This window comes from Contarinia nasturtii, unplaced genomic scaffold (assembly GCF_009176525.2).
Source record: "Contarinia nasturtii isolate CC-2019 unplaced genomic scaffold, AAFC_CNas_1.1 Cnas_scaffold_1240, whole genome shotgun sequence".
Lineage (NCBI taxonomy): Eukaryota > Metazoa > Arthropoda > Insecta > Diptera > Cecidomyiidae > Contarinia > Contarinia nasturtii.
The window spans coordinates 3310044-3337381 of NW_022198581.1; the positions used below are offsets into that span (position 1 = coordinate 3310044).

Sequence of the window (27338 nt, forward strand, 5' to 3'; positions counted from 1 at the left end):
AGAATACAACAAAAAAAAATATTTATCCTATGCGCCGATCGAATATTATCAAACTTTTTCAAGAAAATATATAATAAATTCAATGTTTTCAGTTTTATATTTGAATAAGCTACATGAATTACTCAAAAAAAAAAAATTCTTACCACAATCAATCGTATGTACGTCTGATGTTAGTGACGGCTGATATGTGACTAAAATTCATGTGGTGAGAAGCACTTCCGCGCATCACGTGTGTCACATATGATCTTCGAACGTAGTTAAGTTCTTTTACTACATTTTTACGTAAAGCAACTACTACGACTGGTATTGCCATTTTTCAATAACAATTTTCTACGTTCAATAGCATTGATATATTTTCATTACAGTGAAATTGTATTTTCAGTAGCTCTGTATTTTTATTCAAACTCTTTAGTAACAAAAACAGAGCGTAAAATAAGACATTTTTTCACAGAAAACCGGTAATCAAGATTTCATTTCGGTACTCAAGAATTTTGATTTCGGTACTCAAGAAAATTAAAAAAAAAAAACAACCAAAATAATCATTTAACGACAAAATAAATTTTAAACTGCGCGTGACATCAGCTAATATCTCACAAACTACAACAACTTGACATTATTGGCGACTTACAATGTTGATCAAACAATTTTTGATAAAAACAATTACAAAATAAAATGTGAAATTGTATATTTTATTTTATTTTATGCAATACAATGTGTCATTTTAATCAAATTATCATTACAAAAAAAATATTGCAATATTAACTATAATGCCAGTTTAGTGTTTTGTTAAAATATTGTCCAATGCCTCTACTTGACTAAATATCTTATTAATTTCATCGGTTTTAGCGTGCATTTGGTCTGAAATACAACACGTTTATACGTGTTGATCATTTGCTCGATATGAGCCGTTGTAGATTCATCCAACTAACGCTGTAGTCAATTTGCAGCAGACCTTTTTTACTCAGTCCAAATCGTTCCAGGTGTCGTCTCTTGTTGTATATATCATAATCATCGCGAAATTTGCTTGGCGCATAGTATACTGGCATATTTTGCATTTCAATACATTCATAACCACCATATTGATCATAATAATATTGTGGTTGTGGATATTGAATTGGTGGTGTTTCGTGTAATTGATCATTCAAAACATCGTGATACACACTGATCGATTCATTGTTGAATGGTATGCTACGTCTTTTCGGTACAACCACATTTGCATAGCACTCGTACGCAGATGATGCTTGCATAGGCGGCGGTGGAAAATGTATCTGTGGATGAGACCGAAGTGTCGACACTGTACTTCCACTACATGAGTTTGATGATATGTCTTCCATATCTTGGGAAAATAGTAGAAGAAAAAAGAAACAATGTATTTGATAAAATCAAAATATAAAAATCACTTTCAAAAGTAAGTTTCACCTGTGAAAGCGTCCGGAATCATTTCGTATTTTGCATTGTAAAATAATTGCTCGTCCAAACCTGCGTAACATGGGCAATCGTCAATTTTGTTGTCTGGAAAATTGTAGGTTCAAATTAGCCGTTTTTAGTTCAAGGCTTTGTGTTACGTATTTTAAATAGAAAATCAAATATCAGGCGAATGATTGATTTAAAAAAAAACGTACAACTATTTTCAAACAAATATACAGCAGTTGCATACTCATTATATATGCAATTTGCATAGTTATTTTCATTCGTTTAACATATTTTACATAAATACATCAATGTTAGCGTGCCCAAACAAAATGAACTCACTTGTTAAATAATATGGATTCAATATATCATCTTGAAATGAATTTGGTGTGGGATTCGACTCATTGGATTCCATGCTTCTGAAAATTTGCATAGATCGTTTATTGTTTCTTATGCAGTCATTTGTTAATTTGCATACCTTATGTAGTCATAATTTTCCAAATCCCACGGATCAATGTAATTGCGTGAATGTGCACTGACTGATTGTCGACTCGATGATCGTGTCATATCGGTTACATTTGAATTTGATAATGTATCGATCGCAGAGCAATAGATTGAGTCATCATTTCGTGGCAATGACTTGATACGCGATGATCGAGACTGAGACTGATGATAGTTCATCATACCGATTCTAAAACAACATTTATAATTTTCGATTAGATAATATATTTTTTTTTCAACTTAGTTTACTGAAAGCGGCCTAATTTTAATTTTAAACGAGAAAAAGTTTAATTTCCATTATAGCTATGTTCACACACAAAAAAATAAACTCTTTAGCAATAGCTGGGCTGGTGTTCGGGGAACAGAGGCTCTCGAATGTTGTGAAACAAGTTGAAAATATGTACAATAGCTCAAAAAAAAGTTTCACCAATTCAAAAAAAATGTGCATTGGTAGGTTTACGTGCATTGCGCACACATAAATAAAATCATTCATTTTAATAGCCGATAAAATGACTATAGATAGATGATTTTATCTGGTCTTTGTAAAAACATAGAGACAGAAAAAAAAACTGGGAATAATCTTGTTATCTTTCCGAAAAATGTCTACTTTTGTATGTGCTTTTTTGTGTGAAATTTATTTGCTCTATCATTTTGCGGTTTTCTTTTCAAGCACTTTGGTGTTTATTGCTTCTGCATAGTTATGCAGCCGAATGCCATAGATTGCAAAGCATTTGAACATTCAATCCATATGATGCATTTCAATTTTTTGATACTTTGTTTTATCAAAATTGTAAAATAAATACATATGCCATAAAAAGAAACGAAGAATTAAAAAAAAAATCCGAAGCATCAAAATTTGTGTGCGATGTGGAGAAAGGTGGAAAAAAGCCATAAACGTTAATTAAATAGATGAGTTTATATTATGCGTGCTATTTCAATCATGTTAATGTTCATGTTTAATTTATGATGTTGTTGCCGCTGCCAGTGTCTGCATTTATTTGTTTTGATTTTTTCGCACCATTGCTTTCCGTCCGCTCATACACACACACCAATATTTCCCAGTGATTTTCCTTTATTTTTTTTTTTAATTAACACTTTACAATTGTATTTATTTCGGTTGTTTTTGCGCCTTTAAATTCCTTTCCATTTTTAATTTTCATTTTTTTTTTCGTGTTGTTCAATTCATTGTGAATTTTTTGGTAATTTTGTTTTTCATATTCGGGGACTATTCGCAGGTTTATGCAGTTTTTCTCAGAGCAAATAGAAAAAAATTCATGCACACAATGCTACCGATTCGAAATTGTATACCTTAATTAGTGAATATATTTACGCGTTTAAATCGATACAACTTAACTTCAATACTCTAATACATACATTTCAAATAATTTTTTTTCATGCTTTTTATATTGCTACCATTGCATGTTGTATTGTATCTATTGTTCATTTCATTTTTACATGTTTTTATTTCTATTACTTAATTTCTTAAATTATTCGAACATTGCTTCTTCATTTACATATAAAAATGTTCAGAAAATTACCCCGAAATTGTAATTCGTTTTGTACGGCAAGAGTTTGCAATGGTAATTTTGACTCGTTGAGCATGTGATTAGTCTAATAAATATCTGAATTGGTCGATCAAATTATGTTAACCATCTACAGTCGACTCTCGACAATTCGATGTGGTTGAAACCATTAAATTCATTCGAAAAGTTGCCAAAGTTGGGTTTGGCTTTCAAAATTCAGTTTGAATTATTGCAAATTTTGAATTATCGACAGACGACCTTCTTCTCATATAAAATGATCTTTATGATTGTTGAATATCATTCACAAATTAGATATTTTCTCAGTGATCTCTCTGAAAGGTGACTCACTCCATTTGTTCAGTTTTTTGTGGATATGATTTGATATATGCCTTCGGAAAAGTGTCTATAGAATGACAATTTTGAATTAGCATTTTTCTTGACTCATAAAATCACATCCATTGTTTTCTTTGCATTTATAACAAACCAATTGTTTTGGCATTCATAGCAATGCATCTAGATTCTAGATTTGTTCCACAAATTGCACATCATCTTTCATAAACACAGAAAATTATCTCAGTTTTGTTCTCTTTAAATACAAAATGGATTTAATTTGTACTAATTGAACTAATTACACTAGTTTCCTACATCTTTTTTTTGGAGTAGTATGATAACACTATGAAGGAAAATCGCCAATAAAAGAGATTTGTAAGCTAATAGGTAAAGTGTTCCAATAACAGAACAATGTAAATTGTTAATCGGGTTTTATACGTATCTGTGTGAATTCATCCACCATCTATTATCTATTTGACATTCTGAGTCGCACACACACAAAATGATTGTTTGAATTTTGGCAAAGTTTTAGTTGTAAAGCATTTTTAACATTTTCTTTTTCAATTAATTTTTGGTTAGTAGTCTGCCACTGCAAATTGATACTGATAGCTTACAACAAACAGAAATGCACCAACATCATTTTTTTGTGTGTGTGCATGGATAATTGTGTCTTTGTTCTATTTTCCATCATTTTTTTTGTGTGTGAGAAATATTAGAACTTGCCGCTTTATTGTGATAATACTTCTTTATAATAGGAAACAATTCATAGAATTGTAGTGAGTAAAATCAAAGGTGCCACACATCAATGGAATTTCATAACTTGAATGGCAGCGCACCGGAACGCATCGAACAATCGTTGTGTTGATATCATTGATAAAAATACAAATACAAAAACAGCAAGCACATATTCTGCAAATTTATGACCAATATACTATAAAAATATGTTCACACTGCAAAAAATGAGTGATTGCTTTGGAACTAAAACATTTCTATAACAAAATATTCGATAGAAAACAAATAGAAAATGGCCAGTTGGAATTTTGCAAAAGTGAATTTTCAACGTTTATTAAATCCAAACACAATTAGCCCATCATGTCAAAAAAAAATGATTTTCAATTTTAACTGTATTTATTCTATTTGACAATTTAGAGATTAAATACCGCAAAAAATTAATAGATTTTATTCCACTTAATGCCACAGCACACTTTTTTCTCTCGACTATTAACTCGTTTCGTGTTCATCAAAATTAATCGCACAAATGAATTTACGAATTAACAGCAGCCGCAATTTCTTCGTGGAATCAGTTTCTGTGTTCAAAAGCATACTGAACACACATGTGCTTGAGCAAACCATCAAACGCTCAAGATACCATTCATTCCATACCATAACATGGTGCTATTGCGTGTGAGCACTGATATTTTCATTGCATATAAATACTACAAGCTGCAAATGTCGAAGAGTAAAAGTTTTTTGTTGTTGCTCTCTTCATTCAATTATTTCTACCGTACACAAAAATATGTTCGTTTTAATCATCGAAAAGATAGATTGTTTTCTTATTATTTTGAGTGTTATATTTAATTCAATCGATCGCCACCAAACGTCGTCTTTTGTTTTTATTTGCAAACTTGAATAAATATTTACATGATGTGTTTCATGCATAAGGTTTGCATATTTTAATGTGCGTAGATGATTCATTTGATCAGAATACTAATTTTGAAAAACACATAACGTATATGGAGTAAACAGCCTTCGAAATTACACAATCGCTAAACCAAAGTTAAAATCATGTTTGGAATTTAAGATGGATGGTTAACAAACTGTCATAAAAACTATATGACCGTTATTTTTTTTTTGAAAAAAAAAAAAAAAAATCGACATGTTTGCAAATTCCACCTTTGGAGATTTCAAGTTGTTTGATTTCTTTATTATGTCCCATAATTGCAATGATGCGTACTGTAAGTCAAAAGATTTCCTTTCAGAGAGTGATACAAAGAATTTGCTGCTTTATGTGATTTGAATTAATGAAGAAGTTTCGATATGACAAAAATGATCACATATCGCCGTTTTCAGTACGTTCAAAAAGTAAAAAATTCGTATTTACTTATAAAAATGTATGAATCCAATAAAATAAATATGAAATGTATACTTCAACAAATGCAATAGCAGTACATTGCAATGATGGGCCCAATGGCAAATGGTTTTTCCTGAAAGCTGCATTGTTTTTAAATTGAATCATAGTTTTGGCACTTTTTTGCTATTACTCAAGAAACCAATTAGATGGCAGGTAGCGACAAGGTAATGGAATTTTAAAATCGTTCATATGAAACAAGTACTTTAGTCAAGCGTTTCACTAGCTAAAACATCCCAAAAAATTGTATAGTTCTTTCGTACTTGGTATACGGAAAAAAAGATTGAAATGTCTATATTTTTCCCTGTAACAACCTACTATTCTACTTAACTTAAGCGGTAAGTTGCTTTTTCGAAATTTATCGGAAGATTTTAATAATAGTATAATTTCTTATTTGGTAAAAAAATGTGAAATCTATCATATGCTATGTGATAAATGTTTATTTTGCTTTGAATATTGAAATATTCTGGGAAATGGTGCTATATGGTTCAGATATCAAAAAGTTTGTCTTTTGAAGCGGTACAATTTTTCTTTTATTTTCTATACGAAAATGAAATGTATGCGTTATTATTATATCGCAATGTTTTTTTTTTCGTGTTTAATAGATATTTGCTAATAGTGCATGTTTTAAGAATTAGTGCGACTGGGCAAGACAACATTTTGCGCAGATATACAATTACAAATGAACGTTAAACATTTGATTAGTAAGCGCATGATTCCGATGCAAGGAAATAACTGCGGAACTGGTTATGTCGAAAATTATGGACACGTTTCCAATTCACTTAAAAGCGATTATTATTGTAGGAAAGTAGCTTCTAACTGGTTTTTGTTCCGCTTTTCAATGGATTTATTTGCTGGCTTCAATAACGAAATATGCACATAGTAGACGCATGAAAGTAATATTTTTTCGTCAATGAAAAGCATAAAGCGCATTTCTTCAAATTGATGTCGCATTGAATTTTCAAATCAAGGTAAAAAAAATTCTGGTTTAAACGATACGCTCTCTTTCTTTCATACTTTTACTCTTGTATTTTCTATTCGACAATGAAAATAGTTATTAAATTAAAGATCCATCAGGGTGGGCCACCTCGTACTTTTATTATCCAACTGGTTGTTAATTGTTTATTAATTATTTTTTTACCTGTATTTCTTGTATTTCATGCTCGAAAATAAAATGTTGAAAAAAAAAAAAACAGGGGATGACCACTTAATTCTTGATCGATCCGAACGATTGAAAAGAAAATCAGTAAAGATTATATTGTTCCAAAATAAATTTATTTGCTTTCATTTTCATTCTCATATGTTTACACATTCAGTGATCGAATTGACGCAATAGATATGAATCACTTTTTTTCTAAAAAATAATTATATTCTGTAAATTGGTTTGTGGAACATATCCATATGATCAATTTGAATTCCTGTATTTATGTATCTTTACATGTGTTTTCTTGGTTTTTTCTTCTTCTTCTTCAAATTATTTAATCACCAATAATAATATTAACGAACTTTCATAGAATTTACATTGTTAACCGTAAAATATCTGTAATTTGTTAATATTCAATACTTTTTATTCGTTCTGTATCCTCTGTGAACGGAGGAAATCCTCTTCTGACTTTAATTGACTAATTAAAAAGCCGCTTTTTAATTGGCTTTAGTAGGAATTTTCTTTTGTTATAAATGTGGATGATTTTTTTGTTTGTTTTGTTTTTGACTGCAAGCTCATCCAAGTATGTTTTTTTAAGTATTTTCCAGCAGAGATGATGCAGCTAATTCAATAGACCAACCAGTTTTTATTAACGCTTCTTCACACTTAAAACGTGGCGCCAAACCCAGGCTGTGAAATAAAGAAAACAAAAATTTAGCATAAGTTTATGTTCGACTTGAACACTTTCATTTGTAAGCGAAATACCATTGTAACGCAATATTTTAAAAATGATTTTTTTGGTGAACGCACGTGGAAGTACATAAAAAAGATTGATAATGTTAATGACCCTGCACACCCACTAATAATAATTCATATGTACTACCATAAATCTATGTATTATACACACTTATGGGTGAGATACAGTATGAAAGTATGAAATGTGCTTCATTTAAAGTCGAATGAAGTATATACATATGTAGGCATTGTGAATTTAAAAGGGGAGTATACATTGCTTTGTGACCTTTTGCGCTATTAATGAGAGATAAGGGATGGATGTTTGAAGCAAAGTTAAGGTTTTTTTTTAACTCTAATTAAATAAAAAATATTGATGGTAATATTATTTCACTATTTTCAATCGATGGAAATCATTCAATCCGCTCTCCATTTCATATGGTGAACTTATATCAAGTTAGATAACCACTAAGTTTATTTAACATATATATATATAGCTTATTTGTAATTTGTAAAAGTAAATTCTTACCGTAACAGTTGTTCGATTTTCATGTTTTTTATTGTTCCGCTGTTTAACGTGTTCACTGTGTCTTTGGATACGTGATCTACGTCGATTGGAGTAATATTTGATTTTTGGTTTATCTCTTCGTATATGGAATGATTTCCGGCAGCATTGGAAAAGCCATTGTTCACATAATTCACTTCAATATTATCGTATAATTGTGTTCGTTCTTTTTGGGCGCGTTCAAGTCTCCGTTGAATTTGCTGCGACGATAGAATTTGTGGTGGTGCTGCCGGTGCAGGCCTATGTGGTCGAATATCATCTGCTGCCACTTCATCGTATATCACAGTTTGAAGGTCGTTTTTTTGAATCATTTGATAATAATCTGAATTACTTGATGCCACAACATCGTATACATTTGGACCAGCAACACTTCCGTATATATCGCTGGAAACTGAGTAAATATTATTCATGTTTGTATTGCCACCCATGTTTGTATTGCCATAGTTTGCCGATGTGTACTTTTGATCATGCGGCTCGATCGATGCACTATTATTGCAATGCATACCAGCCATGGCATAATTACTGTAAATCGCTTGATTGCCACTATTCATTGTGGAACCGGTCACATTGTTCACATCCATTTGACTTGTTGTTGGTGCGTGCATTGTATTTTGATCCGCACTATTTACTTCTATATTATACAGTTTTTTGCTCAATGTCGTATTTGACAAGAGTGCGTCGGAATTTGTCATTTTGATAGTTAGCTCTTTGTTATATTTGTTCGTTGTGGCTGGACTTTGCATTATGGCTGTGCTTTTTTGTTGATAAAATTGTGCGGTTAAATCATTATTTGCCGAAAATTCATTTTTTAGCCAACTTAATGAATTTGAAATTGCGTTAACCGTATTGTCTTTTGCATTTATCGACGAAAATTCATTCGATTGTGCATTATTTACGTTTACATTTACATTTGTGGTGGCATTGTCATTTTTATAAATCTCTTTTTCCAATTCCGCTAAAAATGCTCGATCCAATTTTGGATTTTCAGCCGTCGACGTTGATGGCTGGACTTGGTTTTCAAAGTCATCGGTGTCATTTAATGTCAATGAGCTTAGATTTACTCTCAATGAATCACTCAACATAGAATTGTCCGCAATTTTTGTAGATGTACTGTCCAAACACTGATTCATTTCCTTCACTGCATCTTTGCTAAGTGCAGTTGTGGTGGCAGCAGCAGCAGCAGAAGCGCTCGAAACTCTCGATGTGTGACCACTTTTCGGACTTCCGTGTGACATGGACATCAGTTTGTTTTGAACGATTTCATCGATTTCAGTTGTTTTATTCGATTTTGATGGTCGATTCATATAAATCAATTCTTTGTTGCTTGTAGTTTGAATTTGATTCCGAATAAAGTTGCTGGTGCTATCATCGATTGTGTATGAATGCGATGACATTGCATTGGATTGTGGCATTCCAATTTTCGATTGTGATTGCGTTGTAATATGTGATGTATCGAACGGATCATTTGAGATGGTTTTGTTCAATCCAAATGTATTCATGTACGTGGGTGGCGATTGATACGGCGGTGGTTCGGGCTTATTACTATCCACATCAAATAATCTCACTGCATTTGCGTCATCATCTGGATATGCTTCAGTTGGCACATCGATTGGAGCATCAAGGATGCTAATGTCATTCATGGTTTGCGCAAAGCTACCACCATTTGACATCAAATTCGGAATGCTGATGTCTTGTTGCTGTGGTGATGTCAAATCGATTAGCATTCCTTCCTTTTCCTTCTTTTCAAAGTTAATCAATTTTGGCTGTGGTGGCCGTTGTGGTGCTGACAATGTTTTACGGTTATCATGCTTTGATGTAACGGGTTTTTCATTTTTAAGTTTATTATATGCAAATTGCTTTTGTGCAATACTCTTTCGCTCTCGAACATGTTGCTCGGAAGCACATTTATGTTTGCGATCTTTTGCCGAACTCGATGCTGAAATTGCGAAAACAAGAATTAAGTTACGCACCACAACATATAAAAAAAATCCACTATATACCTCGAAGACGAACGCTTTGCGCATTTTTATCATCGCCTAAATAGTTTGGATCGAGAAATGATGGATTTCCCCACGAATTTCCCAGCACAGATCCGTGCCCAGTGTGACGAAATGAATCGTTCAATGGTCGACTGATGTCCGGAAATTTTCCCTTCAACGGTTCAACGATATTTCTGTTGGGAAACAATAATATATTCGATTGAAATCGATAAATTGTTTGTGGTCGTCCAATTTTACCTGGGAAATGTTCCAATATCGAATGTTCTTTGGTTTTGACCTTTGATAAATCTCAAATCGGGTCTTTCATCGATTAAAGCCAAAATATCACCATGATCAATGGAGAGACGTCCTTCTTCCATACATGCTGACTTAGCTCGAACCATTGGCGGTGGAATGCAATGCATAAATTCTCTGAAATTGGACAATTACATTTTGTTATTGTAAATATTGAATGTTGATGTGAATTATTTAATCGTTACTCACTTAATTGCGGCGAATGTTGGTCGTTCGCTGTCATTTTTATCCCAACATTGTAACATCAATTGATAGACATCCGGCGGGCAGGAGTCGGGATGATGCAATCGTTCACCTTCACGATCGATTTTTCTCAATATTTGGGAACCGTTTAAGCCAACCCACTGTAGTATGCAAAAATGCATATTAATAATAGAGATGCGTTAAATATGAAATGATTAAAGAATAAAATCAACTCACTGGATCTTCGCCAAACGTATACATTTCCCATAATGTTACAGCAAACATCCATGAATCCGAGGCATGACTAAATTTTCGATGGCGAAGTGATTCTGGAGCACACCATGGAAATGGGACTTTTTTATGTTCAGTCATGACATAGCAGTCATCTTGTTGTGGCAAAGCGCGCATCAAACCAAAATCGCCAATCTTCACTTTATTCATTGATGTTAATAGAACATTACGACATGCAAGATCGCGATGCAAAAATCGTTTCTGTTCAAGATATGCCATGCCAGTTGCAATTTCACATGCCCATTGCCATAGCACCGATATCGGTGTGTGTTTGCATTGTTTTCGAAGTGTATCAAGTAAAGAGCCTCGTTCCGCCAGCTCCGTAACCATCATCATAGGTTGTGTTAATACAACGCCAAATAATCGCACCAAATTTGGATGATCGAGTGCATGCATAGCTTGGACTTCACGGAAAAAATCTTCAATAATACCGGGCTGAGAGAGATTGTCCGCTTTTAATACTTTCACAGCAACTGATTGTATTTGCCCACCAACATTTGTCCATTCACCACGTCTCACAACCCCAAATGAACCGTCACCCAATTTAATGCCCAGCGTTAGATCTTTCTCGTGTATGAGACATGACAGATGTGACGACGATGATGATGACAATGTCGACGATGTGGATTGTCCACTTGAATCAGTAATGTTTGACTTTTTCATCGGTTGCTGTTTTCCGCCGCCGATTAATTTTGACAAAATATTTCGTCGCCATTGTTGTGCTTTTCGTTTTTTAACCGCTTCCATTAATCGCCGTATCGCTGGCTTTCCAAGCCCAATTTTTTCCAAGTCATCTGATTGTACATAATCAAAGTGTGCTAAACGAGTGACCTGCAACTCATCATGAATTCTCGGGTAAAATTGTTCCAGTTGTACGTCCCGTAATAATTCAACAAGCCATTCACTCTCATCTGCATCCATTGTAACACTTTTCTTCGTTTCGTTTGGTCGCACAACTATCTCTACCTCTCCACTATATATAGTGAGTTTTTACACTTATTATCGTTATTAATCACGTTCAACTCAATCGCCGCTTTTTCCACCACACTTTAATTAGCCTATTGTGTATGAAGGAAAAAAGAGAAAAAAAAAAGAAATAACATGAAAAATATGCAATAAACACAAATGAAAAAAAAAAACAAAAACAAAAAAATGAACGCAAAATGCGATACAAGTTAAATTGAGCTTGCGCTTCAATATAACCTTGACTTTATTAATTTCATTAGAATTAACCACGATATTCAACAAAATAGCACTTGTTCTAACTGAGAAAATGTCTTAAACATCATGTAATTGTTGCTACAAATGCGAACAAATCGGTTTGTTTTTTCTTGCGCTTCGATGAAATATAATTTTGTTTTTGCAACAAACAATCATTGCATATTTATGAAAACGATCGAAAGAAAACAATTGATTGCAAAGCTTTATTGTGCATATGAAGAAAAAAAAAAACTAAATGCAGTTCAATCTAATGAAAGGTGTATCATATTAACTCTTTTTTGACATGCTCAAGTGCACTTTCTCTTTTATCTCATGGCATAATTGTAAAAGTGGGTGTGTGCATTTCTCGTTTTGTAGAACTCTGCAAAAAGAAAATCATGCCCAAAATTGATTGAAAACAAAAAACTTGACCGTTGTAACAAATATTTATCTTCTGAATTTATCATTGAACTTCTCGATTTTATTTTTGTGCTATTTTCCGTATACATTTCGGTATCAGCACCAAGTGATAAATTTCAATTACATGTCATAGATAAAAATAAAAAGGTCTGCTACATCTATATCGGTGGTCACATTATCTCCAGCCATTTTTTTATAATCGCAATAAAAGTTCGTTTAATTTGGTTGGCATTGTGTATTGTTTGTGTACGTTTTAAAATTTAAATTGCAAGCAGATGGCATATATTTTCTGTTTATGTGAATTCATCTTCATTAAGTGCAACGAATTCGATTGATATTCGTGCAATTGAGAAGAGAGTTTTCTCTCGTATTTGATAACTGCACACCAATGCATTGACGCAACTGTTTTTTTTTAAGTTCAGGTTCACACATTGTTGAGTTATTATTTTCGTTTACACACATGCTACGTACAGCATACGTACGAAAGCTGCATTTTAATGAAGTCGTTTTTATATACCACAGGTGTGTGGAGATTTTGTTTTGTTTCTTCTTTTGTTTTTGAACATTCATAACTCGTTTTCGTTTATATTGTAGAAAAACTTGGTGATGCTCTTTTGTTGTCATGTAGCATTTGCAACATATTTGTAGAATGTTTCAATTTATTGGATTTACCGCACGAAGACTATATCGTATGATTGATATTCAATCGTAGCAAACATTTTTATTATTAATTGAACATCGTCTTTATGTGATGGCATAATGCTTTAACAGAAAAAAAAAACATTTATTCTTGGGTTCATAAATTGAATGCAACGTCGAAGAAATCACACATTGGTCACCACTTTTTTTTTCGCACCGAATTTCTTTTTTATCATTTTTTTTATTTCATACGGACAATCGATTGATTTATCAATTGAAGATAACATATTATTCAGAGGTTTTTTCCCTAAACTAATGCCAAATTTTACTCACCAAAAACACTGAAAAGTAATGACTGAAATTTCGTTTTTCTTATTTTCATTTTCGTTGCTTTTAATTCAATTCACTTGTATTCACTTATAAATGATGTAAGAATAAACGATTGATTTTTCATCGAAATGAATTTATTGCTGAAACATTGCGTTGTTCGTTTTTTTTATAATACAGGTGTTTTACATGTTCTCGATAGCAGAACGACTACATATAATTTGGCAAATAATTTCGGACACAGTTCAACACAAACTGTTAATTGTGGTCAATTTTACAAATAGTTGAATGAATTTTTTTTACAAATGCTTCAATCTATGAGTTAATTTACATAGTTTTCAAAGAGAATGAACAAATGCTATTGTACAGTGAAAATGTCATTTATCGTTTGATGTGTATCTTGTATAGTTGTTTGGTGTTCAAATTTTATTTGCGACATAATGGCAATACCATTGTAGATGCACACTCACATAGATAGTTAGAGAAATCAAAACTCACAAAAACCAAAACCGCGAAAAAACGAGAGAAAAAATATAAAGACCGTAACGCAAAAACTCAAAACAGAAACTAAGATAGAAAACGAAAGAGAATATGAAGCAGATGAACGATCACAGACATTTATTTGCACTTGCTGTCACATAAATTGTCGTCTCTCGCTCTTTCTTTCATTGTTTTTATCTACCTCATTCGTTATGTGCTCGTTCGAATGTGACTCAATGTTCTTGATGGCGTATTTTTGCTGTTGTTGTTTTCAATGAAGCTGCAGTCCACAACTGACGTTCACTGTGAGAGATGTCCGTTGCAAACTTACAGCATGTTAAAAAAAAAAGCAACACTTGTACAGACAGCATTGCCAAATGCATCATTATCCAACGAAAGTTGGCGCGGTATTTGAAATAGATTTTTGTTACTGCATAGAAAAATTACTTCGAATCTTCGATTTAAAATAAACTAATCATATGTATCTTTAATTTATTTTCAATTTTATTTTTTTTTAGAGAATTTTTCCCGCACTATTCCTTTCAAACTAATAGATATCACTATTTTTTTTTTACTTTTCGTCTTAACATTTGTAAGTTATTGTAAAGTAATTTATTAAATAAAATTATCTTCATTTTTGAAATTTATTATGGCTTTTTTTTTACCGTATTCTTTGATAAAATTTGTTTTCTTGCATCTTTCATTTTCAACGATTTGATGGACTTCGAGTACTTTGTAGAGGGTGCAAGTGGCGCCACTTCATATGTGCAAAGAGACGTAATAACATGGAAATTATGTGGCGAATTCGAAATAAAAACAAAGGAAGCACTCAATCTGTTTTATCGAATTAAAGTGGCAACAAAATGACCAACTTTGACACATCGAGCAATGTTGACAGTTCAAGAAAAAAAAACCAAGTAATATACTTGTTATTATCATTGAAATTTCAACAAACAAAATAAATCAAAACATAAAAAAAGTGAAAAAGACGAATAAATACCAAATCAAAGTATTATTCCATTGAAGAAAATCAGAAAAATGAGTGAATGACTGTAGGCTAGTTGAAATATACAATAATATAAGATTTATCAAAATCAACGAGTAGATATAATGGATAAATTAACCACAATTAGTGCATCATTGTTTATGGCAGCTGATGTATTTGCGATCATCAGTTTGGCAACACCGGACTGGATCGTTACAGATGTTGGTGGTAAATAAATTGCATTTCAGTGCATACTCTATGTTTTGGGTCACCATGGAATTGTACATAATTTGGGTGATTTTTTTTAGGTGAAACTCGATTAGGTTTGATGTGGACGTGTATGACATTGTACAATAGGCCCCAAGTATGTTTCACACCTGAATTACAACCAGAATGGTTGTTGGCACTGATATGTATTTTTGTTGGATGCATTTGCATCACAACTGCCATCATTTTGCTGGCTTCAAGTAATTGGGATCGTGATGTAATTCCTTATGCACGTTGGGTTGGTTTTACAGCAAGTAAGTGCCACCACCACCACCACACACACATATCACATTTTCATTCAATCAAAACTAATTACTTTTTATTGATGGTCGGTTATTCGTTCGTTTTAGTGGTGCTTTTTTGTTTAGCTGCGGTGATATTTCCACTTGGATTTCATATTGATGAAATCGGTGGACAGCCATATCAATTACCAAACTCACATCAAGTTGGTTTCAGTTACATCATGTTTGTGCTCGCCCTTTGGATTACTGTGATATCGGAATTATTTGCAGGGAAAGTGTGTCTGCCGCACTTTGTTTAGTTTAACCACAACTTTATCTAAACTTCCATGGAATCTCTGCCCAAAACTTCAAGATCTATTTTATTCGAATCAATGTAAATGTAAAGAATAATTTTTTCTATATTTTAAACAAATCTTTCGATAATAAGTTATACGAAAAAAAAAATGTTAGCACAAATGTAATCAATATCATTTGAATATATTTATTTTATTAATTGAACATTTGATATTGTTATTGTCTTGACAAAAGAAAATGAATCGGAAATTAAGCATTTAATAAAAAAATAAAAAGAAATGTCAAACGCCAAAAATGTATCCGTTTTTTCTTCATAGCACCTTTTGCTACATCGTTTAGTTCTTTACGCATCAAAGACAAGAAAGTTGTGATCAAAGAACCAAGGATCGGCATGTCTCTTCTGTTAGGTAAATGTGAGCCAAACCATGGATAGATTTCGTGAATTTTGCAAAGGGGTTAAAAACTTTGAAGAGATTATCATAGGCTATGATTCATAGCTTGGATCAAAATTGATAACGTGAAGGGTTTTTGTAGAAGAATCCCAAGCAAATCGAAAGATTTTTTCTGAAAGTCCATTCCGTCTAGTGTAAACCCCGTCTCGGACAAAGAAACATTTGTAAGGGATACTTGAAATTTCGTCCAATTTGTGAATAGAAAAATTTGATGCCTCATATCTTATTTCCCTCTTTCTTCCCAAACACCTATGCCCAAAAACATTTTCCGTCTTGCCGGTGTTTAATGATTACACTTCTTTGAATGTGAAAATTTAGATACTTACTGGTCTTACTTACTGTGGAAACTTCAAAACTTTTTGTCAACATTGAGATTATTTTTGAAAATAGCTTTCTTTTCAAACTTACTTTGCTGTCTTTGCTGGTAAATGGGGCGGTGTTAAAACACATTTTGTTAGGTTTTTTCTTTAATAAAATGTATTTTTTATTTTGTGACAGAAAAGTTTTTATATGCAATTATTCATTTTTTAGATTTTTTATACTTTTTTTAAATTTTTTTTTTGCTGTTTTTCGAAGAAAATATGCTTTATTCGCATTTTATATACTTTTAAAACTTGCTGATTTAAAATCAATGTTCACATTTTTTCCGTTTTTTTTTCATTTTTTTTTTGCAAAACAACAAACGCACAATGGTCATATTTTCGCCAATGTAAGTTCGTTTGTTTTACTCAAGATTAATCAATAGTTATTTATTTATCTCTTATCTCTTTTATTTTCTCTTGAAATGTATTCAATTATTTTTTACAAATTTACTCCAACTTTTCCATTTGTTTAAGACATCAAAACAAATATACGAAAAATCTAATGAACATTATTCGATCTTACAAGATCATGCTGCAACAAACTTTCAGCAATATGTTCGAACATTTCAGCAAGACATGTATAAAATTAATTTTAGTTTTCATACGAATTGATTTTCTTTTTATAATCGTTAGCAGGGGAAATCAGATGGATGATTTTTCTCAGTTTCTTTTTTTTTTTTCATTTTTTTTGTTTGAGTTTCTACAACTAGGTCTATGTGTGTTCTTATCTTAAGCTAAAATATACATTTTTAAGTTTTGTTTGATAACTTTTTTTCATTTTTTCGATTTTGTTTTACATTTTTTTTGGGTTTTTTGTGTTTTTTTTTTAATCTTCAACTAAACATTATGAATATTGTTGTAATACAATATTTTCTTTAAATATTTTAATAGTGTGATTAATAAAGGTTACGGTGAAAAAGATTTCATTTGTTTTTTTTTTACTGAAAATAATTATATAAACCATTAGAGCGCTGACCAAGTTCACGAATTGCGGCGAACGGATCTTTTTCTTCATTTTTCTGTTGTTGCTGTTGTTGTTGTTGCGGTTGCTTGTTGTGTGAATGATTTTGATTTAATTGTGGATTTGATGCACCTTGCGTTAAAACGCTAGCATAAGTTGTTGTTGAATTGGCCGGTCGAATGGTGTGCACATCATCATTGCGTTTGCATTGATCATTCGCATTTTGCGAATGTGATAGATGATTCAATGTAATGACATTTTGATTCGAATTTGTATGCATACTGTGTTTAAAAGAAGTGTCAATTGTTAATAAAATTATTTAATGGAATCGAAAAAGAGATGGAATTGCACTTACTTTTGCGTCATGTTTACTGAATTCGATAGCGTTTTTACGGGAGCCACAAAATTTTGAATTGGTGGTAGGCCTTGGAAGTGTTGCGCATTTCCATGTAAATCATTTGAAATGTGACTCTGATTAAGGCTTCCATTGTGGTTAAATAAATTTTCGAAAAGGCTATGCTCGTTAATTTCATTTGCATGTGTCATCATTGGCATTGGGATGCTGTTGGACTGCACGTTGAAACTGCTACCTGCCTGGCGTTGGTACAATGGAATAGATTGTTGCTGTTGTTGCTGTTGTTGTTGCTGCTGTTGCTGTTGTTGTTGTTGTTGTTGCTGTTGTGGCGGTGGTGGTGGTGGCTGTTGTGGTTGCTGTTGATGCAACGAATTTTTCGCCTGTAATCCCAGATCACTTTGACGCGCAGTTATCAGCTCGTTTAGGCTTGGGATTGTCGAATGTTCGCCACCGTTTCGATTTGAAATCGATGACATGCTACCGCCCAAAAATGATGTTGTATCATTCGCTATATGCTCCTTTTTTCCAAGCAAATTTCCCAAATTTGGCGTTGGACTAACAAGATTCTCAAAAATGAGATCTATATTTTGAATTGATGGTGTATTCAATGCCATTGGTGGCTTAGACATAACTGCGTCTATGGGTGGCGGTATTTGACTCAATATTTCAGCATATTTGTTTGCCGCTTCCAGTCCTTGTGTTTCACTTAGCTTTACAAACCATTTAAATTGATTATCCTTTGATTCGGCGGCCATATCGTAGAAACTCATATTGGGTGGCAATAGATTTGAAAAGTCTACATCAAATTCACAAAGCAAATGAAAGGGAAATTGTAGACAATTGATTTGGGCATTTAAATGAGAACAAAAAATATCCATACCTGGAATGTTTGGTGTCTGGGGCTGCTGTTGATGTATAGGAAGCATTTTTTGCTGATTCTGATTCAATAGTGTAACGTGCTGTGATTTTGGGGTAGCCAAATGATGTTGATTCATATTTGACATGGGCTGAAAGTGTTGCAATATTTGCTGCGGACTAAGATGGAAAAATTAACTTTTAATGTTTGCTATTTTTTTATTAGACTGGCTTAATTGAACTTACTCCATTGTGTGGTGATTTTTGTTGTCCATGAAAAAGGGAAATTTGTTGGGATTTGCGGGGATCTTGAAGAATATGCATAGAAAAAAAAGTTAGATAAGCAATTCAAAATAGAGAATGATCTGAACAGACCTGTTGTTGTGGATGAATTGGTTGCACGGGATTTGTTTTATATAAATTTTGTTGATGTAATTGGTTAGCACGTTGAGTTATAGATGCCATAATATCACTAGTCAGTGGAGACACACTCACTTCTTGTGGTTGGCCGTGTGGTTGAGTGTTTTGTGTGGCCAATTGCGACGGATTTGTCATTGAGTTTATATTTCGTAAGTGATTTGGAACATTTGCGCCATACAAACCAGGAGATTGTTGCTTATTGTTTTGCATATACGGAATTGAATTGTGGTGCAAATGTTGTGATCCACTTCTGTAAAAATATTGTTTTAAAACCATTAATTAAAAAATTATTAATTTGAAGAGATATCTCAAGATGGAGTGTTATGCTTACGTGGCCTGTTGCCTTGGAATTATCGGCATATTCAAATTCAATTGTTGTTGCTGTTGTGGAGTTGGTTGCGGTGGCGGAGGCGGCTGCGGTTGTTGCTGCGGCGGTTGCTGCGAAGCACGTGAAAAATTCTAAAAATGTGATTGAGTTTATGTAGTAAATTCGAATTACAAATGACCAAAACTGATGAAAATGAATTTAAAATTTAAAATCTTACTGTATTTTCTCCACGAATCGCATGATTTGGTTTCGGCCACATATTTTGGTTAGTATTAAATGGATGCGTCCAAAAGTTCGATTGATTATTAGCTGTATAACTGAGACCAGGCTGTGGAATCGCTTGATTCCGTATCATTTGATGGTGTTGATTTTGATAAAAGAATGATGGATGTTTGTTAGTCACTTTAGGTGGCACCGAAGGCTGTGTTTGCATAGCACCAAATCGATGTTTGAAATTGTGTTGCATCGACGAGTCGGCTTCCATTCGAGACTGTGGATTCATCATGGTCTGTGTGGAATAGCCTATATGTGACATGCTGTGAGGTAAAACATGTGGTGGGTAGATTTGTTGCTGTTGTGCGTGCATTTGTTGTTCACGTAAATAGGTTTCAGCTTGCAGTGCTCGTGGAATAAATTCTGGTGCCAGTGGATTCAAAACAAATGTTTTCTTCAATTCAACGCCATCCAATTGAGATCGCAACAATGACCATGTTATTCCAAACAGACTTTTATTTTGGTTACAAATTTCAATGAATCGTTCCCATACTTTTCTACAACGTCCAACCGAACAAAGGGCAACCGGATCACCAACAACAGCGACCAAACTTTGTGCCCGTGTAATGGCTGTATTCAATAATTTTGAATTACTTAAAAATCCATAGTCCATGTCTTCAGTTTGACTGCTTGAATTTAAATTGCCTGAATTGGGCAGTGTTCGACGTGTTCTCACAGTCGATAGAAAAATTGCCCGAAATTGTTTGCCTTGAACGTTCAAAACACGTTCAACCGATATGCCACCCATTTTCCGTTTACGTAATTCGGAACGAATTCGAAATACTTGATCAGCGTACGGTGTCATTATTCCAATTGATTGATCGGAAATTTTTCCCCACGATGGTGGCCATTGTTTTCGTAGATCCTGAACTCTTTCAACGACTTCGTATACTTCTGAATTGTTATAGAATGCGGTCGAATTCTTATCCTGTACATCTTCACCTCGTGTTGTGAAAAATGTCAGCGGAAAGAATTTCTCATGTCTCGGTTGCTTTCCAGACGCAATTAGTTTTTGATCATAAAACAATTCAGATGTGAATTTTATAATTGCCTCATGCGCTCGATAGTTTTCACATAATAAAATTTTACAGGGGAAATCACAGGGATAGTGAGAATAAAGTCGCTCCAGCAATGAAACATGAAGACGACGCTCTTTTGCGAAATTCGAAAATAGTTCCGGGCTCATTTGCATGTGATCACCTGCTAATACGATGCGCGTATTGACATCAGCCAATGCCAATGGCATGATTGCTTCACATTCCATGGCTTGTGCGGCTTCGTCCAGTAAAATATGTGTAAAATAGCCTTTTGGCAAATCTAATGCTGCCAATTCCATTGAAATATTTAATGTCACTACAACGATTCGATACTTTAATATATCTTCCTTTGTTGGTCGACGAAACACCCTTCCCGAACCATTGAGATCAACTAGACAATACTGTAAGTGATAGATGAAGAGAGATTGAAAAAAAAAATGATATCGATACTGAATTAAACAACAACAAGAAAAAAGTGTACAAACCTTCAATACAGTACTGTTTACTGTGGCAACCCAACGTTTATGATAATAAACTCGTAACGGTGTTGCAGATGTATTTCCTTCCTCCACCCACGGATGTAGATAGTCTTTAATGTATAAATCGGCCGCTGAATTTGAATGCGTACAAATTAAAATTCGCGTATCGGGCTGGAGAAGTAGTTGATTTATTGAACTGGCCAATGTAAATGTTTTCCCGGTGCCAAATGGGCCAATCAACAGTATCGGCGGCAATCCGATATTTGAAATGGCAGTTATAGCTAGCACAGCTTCTTTTTGTTTTGAATTTAATTTTGGATCTAAATTTTCGGACCATTGTTTCTTCGGTGTCCAGGGTATGCTTGGTTCCAAAAATGTTTCCGGAAATATCATGCGATAGTCAACAATTTTATCAATGGCATGATGCCATTCACAATAGGTCAAACGATTTAATTGAAATTGAATGTCTGCAAAAAAGTCGGTATTTGCGGTTAAATTCAAATCGCTAACACATTCTGCCGACAATTTCAAATAAATCATTGATTTTGATTTATCTTCAATCAATGCTTCATAGACTTTTCGTTTTTCATTATCATTCAGAACAACTCCAGCGTCTGAGATATAAACACTTGTGCAATTATTTAAAATTAAACGGCCAGCCGATGTATCTTCGGATACGTCTTTTCCCAACGTAAGCAAAGCAAATAGTTCGCCCGAATGGGCATATTTGGCGGTACTTGTCGCCATACCACTCGGTGAGAGTAAATATGTGGTCGTCACTTGTATATTTGTCGTTAGATTATATCGTGCAACTTGATCATAACGTGCGATCTCTTCGACATAAAGCAATTCATGCATTCGCGATCGATAGTTATTTTTAGTTAATTTTTTCTCAGTAATTGTGGACTGTGTCAGTGTGAATGTTGATGCTCTTGGACACGGATACCTTTGCAGTAGCTCTTTTTCACGTTCTTCATCTAGTAATACGGCAACATTAAGCGGTTGATGTGAATTCGCGGGTATTGTGTACGGTATAATTGTTGTATTTGAATCGTCCCATCGTTGTGATGCCGACACAACTAAATCTTTTTTAATTTCTTGAATTTTATCGGCATCGGTTATTGGTATCACATCAACACAAAAATGCTTCACTAAAACTGGTTCGGTGCCAAAATCAAATACAGCCGATTGACGAAACGTTCCATAAATATCCGTTGAAAAAACTACTTTAACTCTATGCTCTAAAACTGGACTTCGGTCATTCGGTGTTTCCGAATATCTGTCATCTATATTCGGCGCCACCCATTCCTGATCACTTAAAAGTTCTGCTTCAACTACTTTATTTCCGTAAGATTGTCCACGTTTCGCTGGTCGAGGTTCGGCCGGAAATACTTGTTTCAACATAAAATGATTACGATGTGCATCTTGCAGGAGTGCGACTGCTTTTAACATTCGTTTTGTTTTTAGAACAAATGTCCATTCACGTTTTGACACCTTCGATGATACCGTTGTTACTAGGTCATTTGAAACAGTCTCTTCAACGCCGTCAATTTTTTCTTTCATTATCCTATCTGGAGTCGATGCCGACATCTGCAACAATCATCCGAATCGAACAAACATATTTTATTCATTTATTCAGAATTTGATGGATGAAAAAGAAAAAATAAACACAGTATTAAGATTTCATACCCATTTCTCCAACAATTGTTCCGTAAAACTCTTGCCAAATAGTTCTTTTTCACAAGCCCGTTGCATTCGCATTTTACGATATTCGAAACGCTCTTGCCACTCATGCAATTCTTCATTGCCATGTGCCTCCACACATTGATTTCCATAATGACAGCATCCACTGTCCATGAAATTTTCACATAAGGTATATGTGTCAGCGCTGTATCCCCTGGGCGGTGCTCGGCACTTCCAGTCACGTCCTGCAATAATAACAACGGAACATCGTTTTTATTTAAAAAAAAAAAAAACTTAATTTCATCTGGATGAAACTATTGAAATTGATGATTAAATTACCTTCATCGGACATGATAATCGTCTGATGCGCCTCTGTCTGGCAATGTAACCGTAAGTCGGCTCGCGTCCGAAATGTGAACGAACAATATGTACATGCAATAATTTTACCAGTTCTGTTTTTGTCATTGCCATCATCACTGTTTATCGATAAATTGGCAACCTGTTCTATTTGATTTTTCAGTTGATTACTATCCATCGGTACTATTTAAATAAAATTTAATCCTATTGGTCGTATGTAAACTTAGTGCTGACGGCTGCTATTGCTATTATGTATATGTGAAGAGAATATGTTGCTATATGTTGTTTGTCTGTTTGTTTATGTCAGTTAATTGGCCAAAAAAGAACCATCAATTTGCTGGTATTGGTAATGGTACTTTTGCTGGTAGTTGAAGTTTTTGATTTCTTGATTGTTGATTGATGATATTCCTAATATATTTAAAGTATAATCAAATTTATAAATATTAATTAACTATTGTTGTTGTTCACACGAGAGCAAGATAGAGAGAGAGAGCGACGAAAATAAAAACGAGAGACAACAATTTATTAAAGTCTGGGATATTGTCGAATTTCAAAATGTGCACATTATTTTCACAAATTTATAGGATCCACATTGAATTTATATGCATTTCACCGTGAGAATCATCACCGCACGGATTAATTTAAAAATAAACGACAATTAAAAATACATCACAATGCAACGCAGAATGTCACTGACCATTGATAACAATTTTTCCGAGCCTTATGTCCAAATTTTTGTTCACTTTTTTTCTTCAATTTCGAATATATTGTCGAATTTCATAAATATTTTCCGAATCGTATTGAAAATTGATCAAAATATATATTTGCATTAACATCGATATATCAACGAAAATATTTAGTTAATAAACAGAATATTTGCGAAACACGAGCCACAATTCCATTTGCAATGCATTTTGATTGTGAATGAATTGTTCTAATTGCATATTGTTGATTCTTTAAGCGTTAGCATTTTATTTTTTGTATCTGTCTTATTCGTCGTTTCGATGCATATACGATGACTACCGACATTATTTGAGGTTTTAATAAAAATTTGTTTCGTAAATGTCTTGATCCAATGGTATTATTTATGATTTGTTAGGTTTCATTCATTTTTGCAATCGGCAATCTAACTTTGGCTATTTAAATTCACAATATTTTCTTCACTTACCGTAAATATTAGCGTAATATTAAATTCTAAAAATTGCATATTTTATCTGGTATTTATTTCTAAAATGAATTGGATACTTTTGTTACATTTTATTGTTGGTTTATTTTAATACAAGTCTTACAAGCAAAATTTACGCGATTATTTGACATTTATAATTTTATTCTACAAACAATATTACCAAAAGCATACAAAAACCTCCACATAGGAAGTTTACATGTCGATGTATGAATACAAAGCAAAAACACTAATACACACAAACACTTCGGTCAAACTGACACAAAATTGACGGATACTATATGGTATAGATGGCGAAAACAACAATGGCAGCCAGCAGCGAACGAAAAAAACATTTCATCTCTTTGCCGTGAAGATATTCGCAGCAATAATCTAAATACTTATCAACATTAAAATGATAAATATCGCTTCTTTGTCGAATTCAAAATAAATTTACAAATGACAAAAAAATGTATTTATTTTTATGTATATATATTTTTTTTCGTCGAATTCAAAAAAGTTAATCGTTTATCATTCGTTTGGCAGGTTGACAAAAATAGTGAATCCAAAAATAATGGATTTTTCTCGGCTTAATCTTGCTTAATCTATGTTTTTTTCAGCCAATGAATATTTTCCAATATTAAAATTTATTCATATTCTCAGACATCATTTCCATATCCTTGGCGCTGCAAAAGAAATCGCCATAAGAAAATGACAGCCATCTTTGCACTCTCTCCATCTGAATTGTTTCCTTTAATTGCAATTCAAAGTGCAAAAAAGATAACATACGTTGGATTTGCTTACTGTCGCAAATACAACATATTGTTGGCCAATTGAAAGGCAGATCGCATAAAAGAGCTTAACACATTTCGATATTCATTAGACTTGTTTCTCATATTTAAAATGGATTTAATGTCATGATCATTGAAAAAGGACAAAAAAAAAGAAATTTCAACTACTTTTTCGATTTTAAAATGACCAAACAATTAGTATATTCTCCAACGTTTTTAATGTAAAATCTCCACAAAATATATTTACAAAAGAATTTGAATGACAGAATAAATGTCAAATGACATGTGTCTCAATTTTAACATTGAACTAACTGCAAATGTTTTGATTGTTTGTTGCAATAAAATTTGATAATGATAATAAAATGTTTAAATATAACGAAAACATTAACAAAATCAAATCGGTTTCATTTAATTCGAACTTATTGCCAGAATTCGAATAAAAATGAAGCAAAATCATTCAAAACGGTTGATAATCATGAAGCAAAATTGTTAGGTGTACTCAATAAATTCAATAGCTGGGAGTCATGCAAGTATAAACAAAATTGTGACATTTTTGAGATTTGAGAACATTTTAATGTTTTTGCCCTTTTTTATTTCTAAACCATAAGGCATGTCTTAACGGAGACTAATTTTAATTTGATTCAAAAATGGAAGACTGAAAATGGTGGCTCCATTAAAAATTTCGATGAGATTCCACAAATTGATGGAATTAATAAAGAAATCTCTGATGATCTTCGCAAATTCTGTGAATCACAACTCCAAATTGATGGGAAAAAATCAGACGATGCATTGAATCATGAGCAATATCTTAGCACTAGTTATTCAAATAGTTTAATTGACGATGCCAGCTTCTTTGCAATGCATCATGCTGCAGAAGGTCCAAGTGACGAAACAATTTTGGAATTTGAGACTTTTTCACCGACACAATCGGATAACTCTATGGAAAAACCGAAACCCGGCAGATTAACGATTAAGCCCGCCATGGATAAAGATACCAAATTTGACACATTTACGTCAATATATCAAGACAGTATTGGCATTGCGTGTGCTAAATTTTCCGCTAAAGGTGGTGAAATTTTTAAAGATTGGAACATGGGTTTTACTATTGAAAATTGGAATTATCTCAAAATGGATACAAGATATACAAAAAATATACTTTCGTTACACCATAGAATGAACGATGTTATCCATAAAGTGCCCAAAAGCGAGATTTATCTCCTGGATGACCACATTATCATGCAGCGTTTTCATAGACCGGTGCTACCAACTCAAATAGCCGATATCTGTCAATTGAACCAACAAGCGGCTTTTTTAATCGGATTCTTACAAGAGAAAGACGAAAATTGCCCAAATTTGTACCTCATGAGCTATAAAAATGTTGGAAAATATTATAATATGTCGATGGGACATGAGATCGTTTCAAATATTAATGTCACACAAAATATTTTACATAATCCGAACATAACTCTTGACGTACATTCGGCTAAGCCAAACATTTTGGCATTTGAAGTAAACAAAGACATGAAAGACACATATTTCAAATCGAATTCGCTACAACGTGAATGTTTGGGTAGATCGTTGTTGCTCGGCCTAACATTTTTACAGTTGCGTGTTGTCAACAAGAAAAAAAAAGCAAAAAAACGAAAAAAACTGAAAGATTCTGCTGAAGAAAACATCTAAATTATTTTAATTCAGTGTTAATAGAACATCATTTGAATATAGACACTTTTGTAGACAACTTCGGAGTGTTTCACATATTAACTGTATATAAAAATTTATTGATTAAAAAAAAATATTTTTTTCTTTTCATTAATTCACAACCAATGGTGTTTTTTTCTTCATTAATTTAAATAAATCAATAATTATAA

At 33.1% G+C, this 27338-nt stretch overlaps 5 protein-coding genes and 1 long non-coding RNA gene across 9 annotated transcripts in view; 2 read left to right on the top strand and 4 right to left on the bottom strand.

The window, feature by feature from the left end:
- The window catches only part of LOC116345279, a 1368-nt gene extending 1074 nt beyond the window's left edge, over nt 1-294 (bottom strand). The window contains exon 1 of the long non-coding RNA XR_004201493.1: nt 144-294. This is a non-coding gene — a long non-coding RNA (uncharacterized LOC116345279). The remainder of the gene's footprint in view (nt 1-143) is intronic.
- A 376-nt stretch (nt 295-670) lies between these two features.
- Nucleotides 671-5070, bottom strand: LOC116345215. The gene is made up of 5 exons (XM_031774411.1): nt 4925-5070; nt 1889-2101; nt 1753-1829; nt 1420-1512; nt 671-1336 (listed from the first exon to the last, which is right to left on the bottom strand). The coding sequence occupies exons 2-5, from the start codon at nt 2092-2094 to the stop codon at nt 888-890; spliced, it is 825 nt and encodes a 274-aa protein (XP_031630271.1). The 5' UTR covers nt 2095-2101; nt 4925-5070; the 3' UTR covers nt 671-887.
- Nucleotides 5071-7145: 2075 nt separating this feature from the next.
- Nucleotides 7146-14465, bottom strand: LOC116345230 (activated CDC42 kinase 1). Of its 2 annotated transcripts, none has more exons than XM_031774435.1 (7): nt 14370-14465; nt 11048-12159; nt 10817-10971; nt 10571-10744; nt 10334-10506; nt 8298-10269; nt 7146-7726 (listed from the first exon to the last, which is right to left on the bottom strand). In XM_031774435.1, exons 2-7 carry the CDS (start codon nt 12020-12022, stop codon nt 7630-7632), a joined length of 3546 nt encoding a protein of 1181 aa, XP_031630295.1. In that variant the 5' UTR covers nt 12023-12159; nt 14370-14465; the 3' UTR covers nt 7146-7629. The 2 variants fall into 2 exon arrangements, with proteins under 2 accessions (XP_031630295.1, XP_031630294.1); XM_031774434.1 differs by lacking the exon at nt 14370-14465 and adding an exon at nt 13694-14179.
- A 625-nt stretch (nt 14466-15090) lies between these two features.
- Nucleotides 15091-16108, top strand: LOC116345284 (uncharacterized protein C16orf52 homolog A). The gene is made up of 3 exons (XM_031774518.1): nt 15091-15380; nt 15461-15673; nt 15770-16108. The coding sequence occupies exons 1-3, from the start codon at nt 15278-15280 to the stop codon at nt 15958-15960; spliced, it is 507 nt and encodes a 168-aa protein (XP_031630378.1). The 5' UTR covers nt 15091-15277; the 3' UTR covers nt 15961-16108.
- Nucleotides 16109-17437: 1329 nt separating this feature from the next.
- Nucleotides 17438-24837, bottom strand: LOC116345096 (probable helicase with zinc finger domain). Of its 3 annotated transcripts, none has more exons than XM_031774152.1 (11): nt 24686-24837; nt 23500-23925; nt 23167-23405; nt 21484-23067; nt 19906-21399; nt 19692-19819; nt 19316-19607; nt 19187-19248; nt 18966-19120; nt 18086-18881; nt 17438-18011 (listed from the first exon to the last, which is right to left on the bottom strand). In XM_031774152.1, exons 2-11 carry the CDS (start codon nt 23693-23695, stop codon nt 17708-17710), a joined length of 5250 nt encoding a protein of 1749 aa, XP_031630012.1. In that variant the 5' UTR covers nt 23696-23925; nt 24686-24837; the 3' UTR covers nt 17438-17707. The 3 variants fall into 3 exon arrangements, with proteins under 3 accessions (XP_031630012.1, XP_031630010.1, XP_031630011.1); XM_031774150.1 differs by having other exon boundaries at nt 19316-19610; XM_031774151.1 differs by lacking the exon at nt 24686-24837 and adding an exon at nt 24215-24309 and having other exon boundaries at nt 19316-19610.
- A 984-nt stretch (nt 24838-25821) lies between these two features.
- Nucleotides 25822-27290, top strand: LOC116345071. Its single transcript, XM_031774118.1, has 2 exons — nt 25822-26000; nt 26079-27290. Exons 1-2 carry the CDS (start codon nt 25822-25824, stop codon nt 27148-27150), a joined length of 1251 nt encoding a protein of 416 aa, XP_031629978.1. The 3' UTR covers nt 27151-27290.
- Nucleotides 27291-27338: the final 48 nt, after the last annotated feature.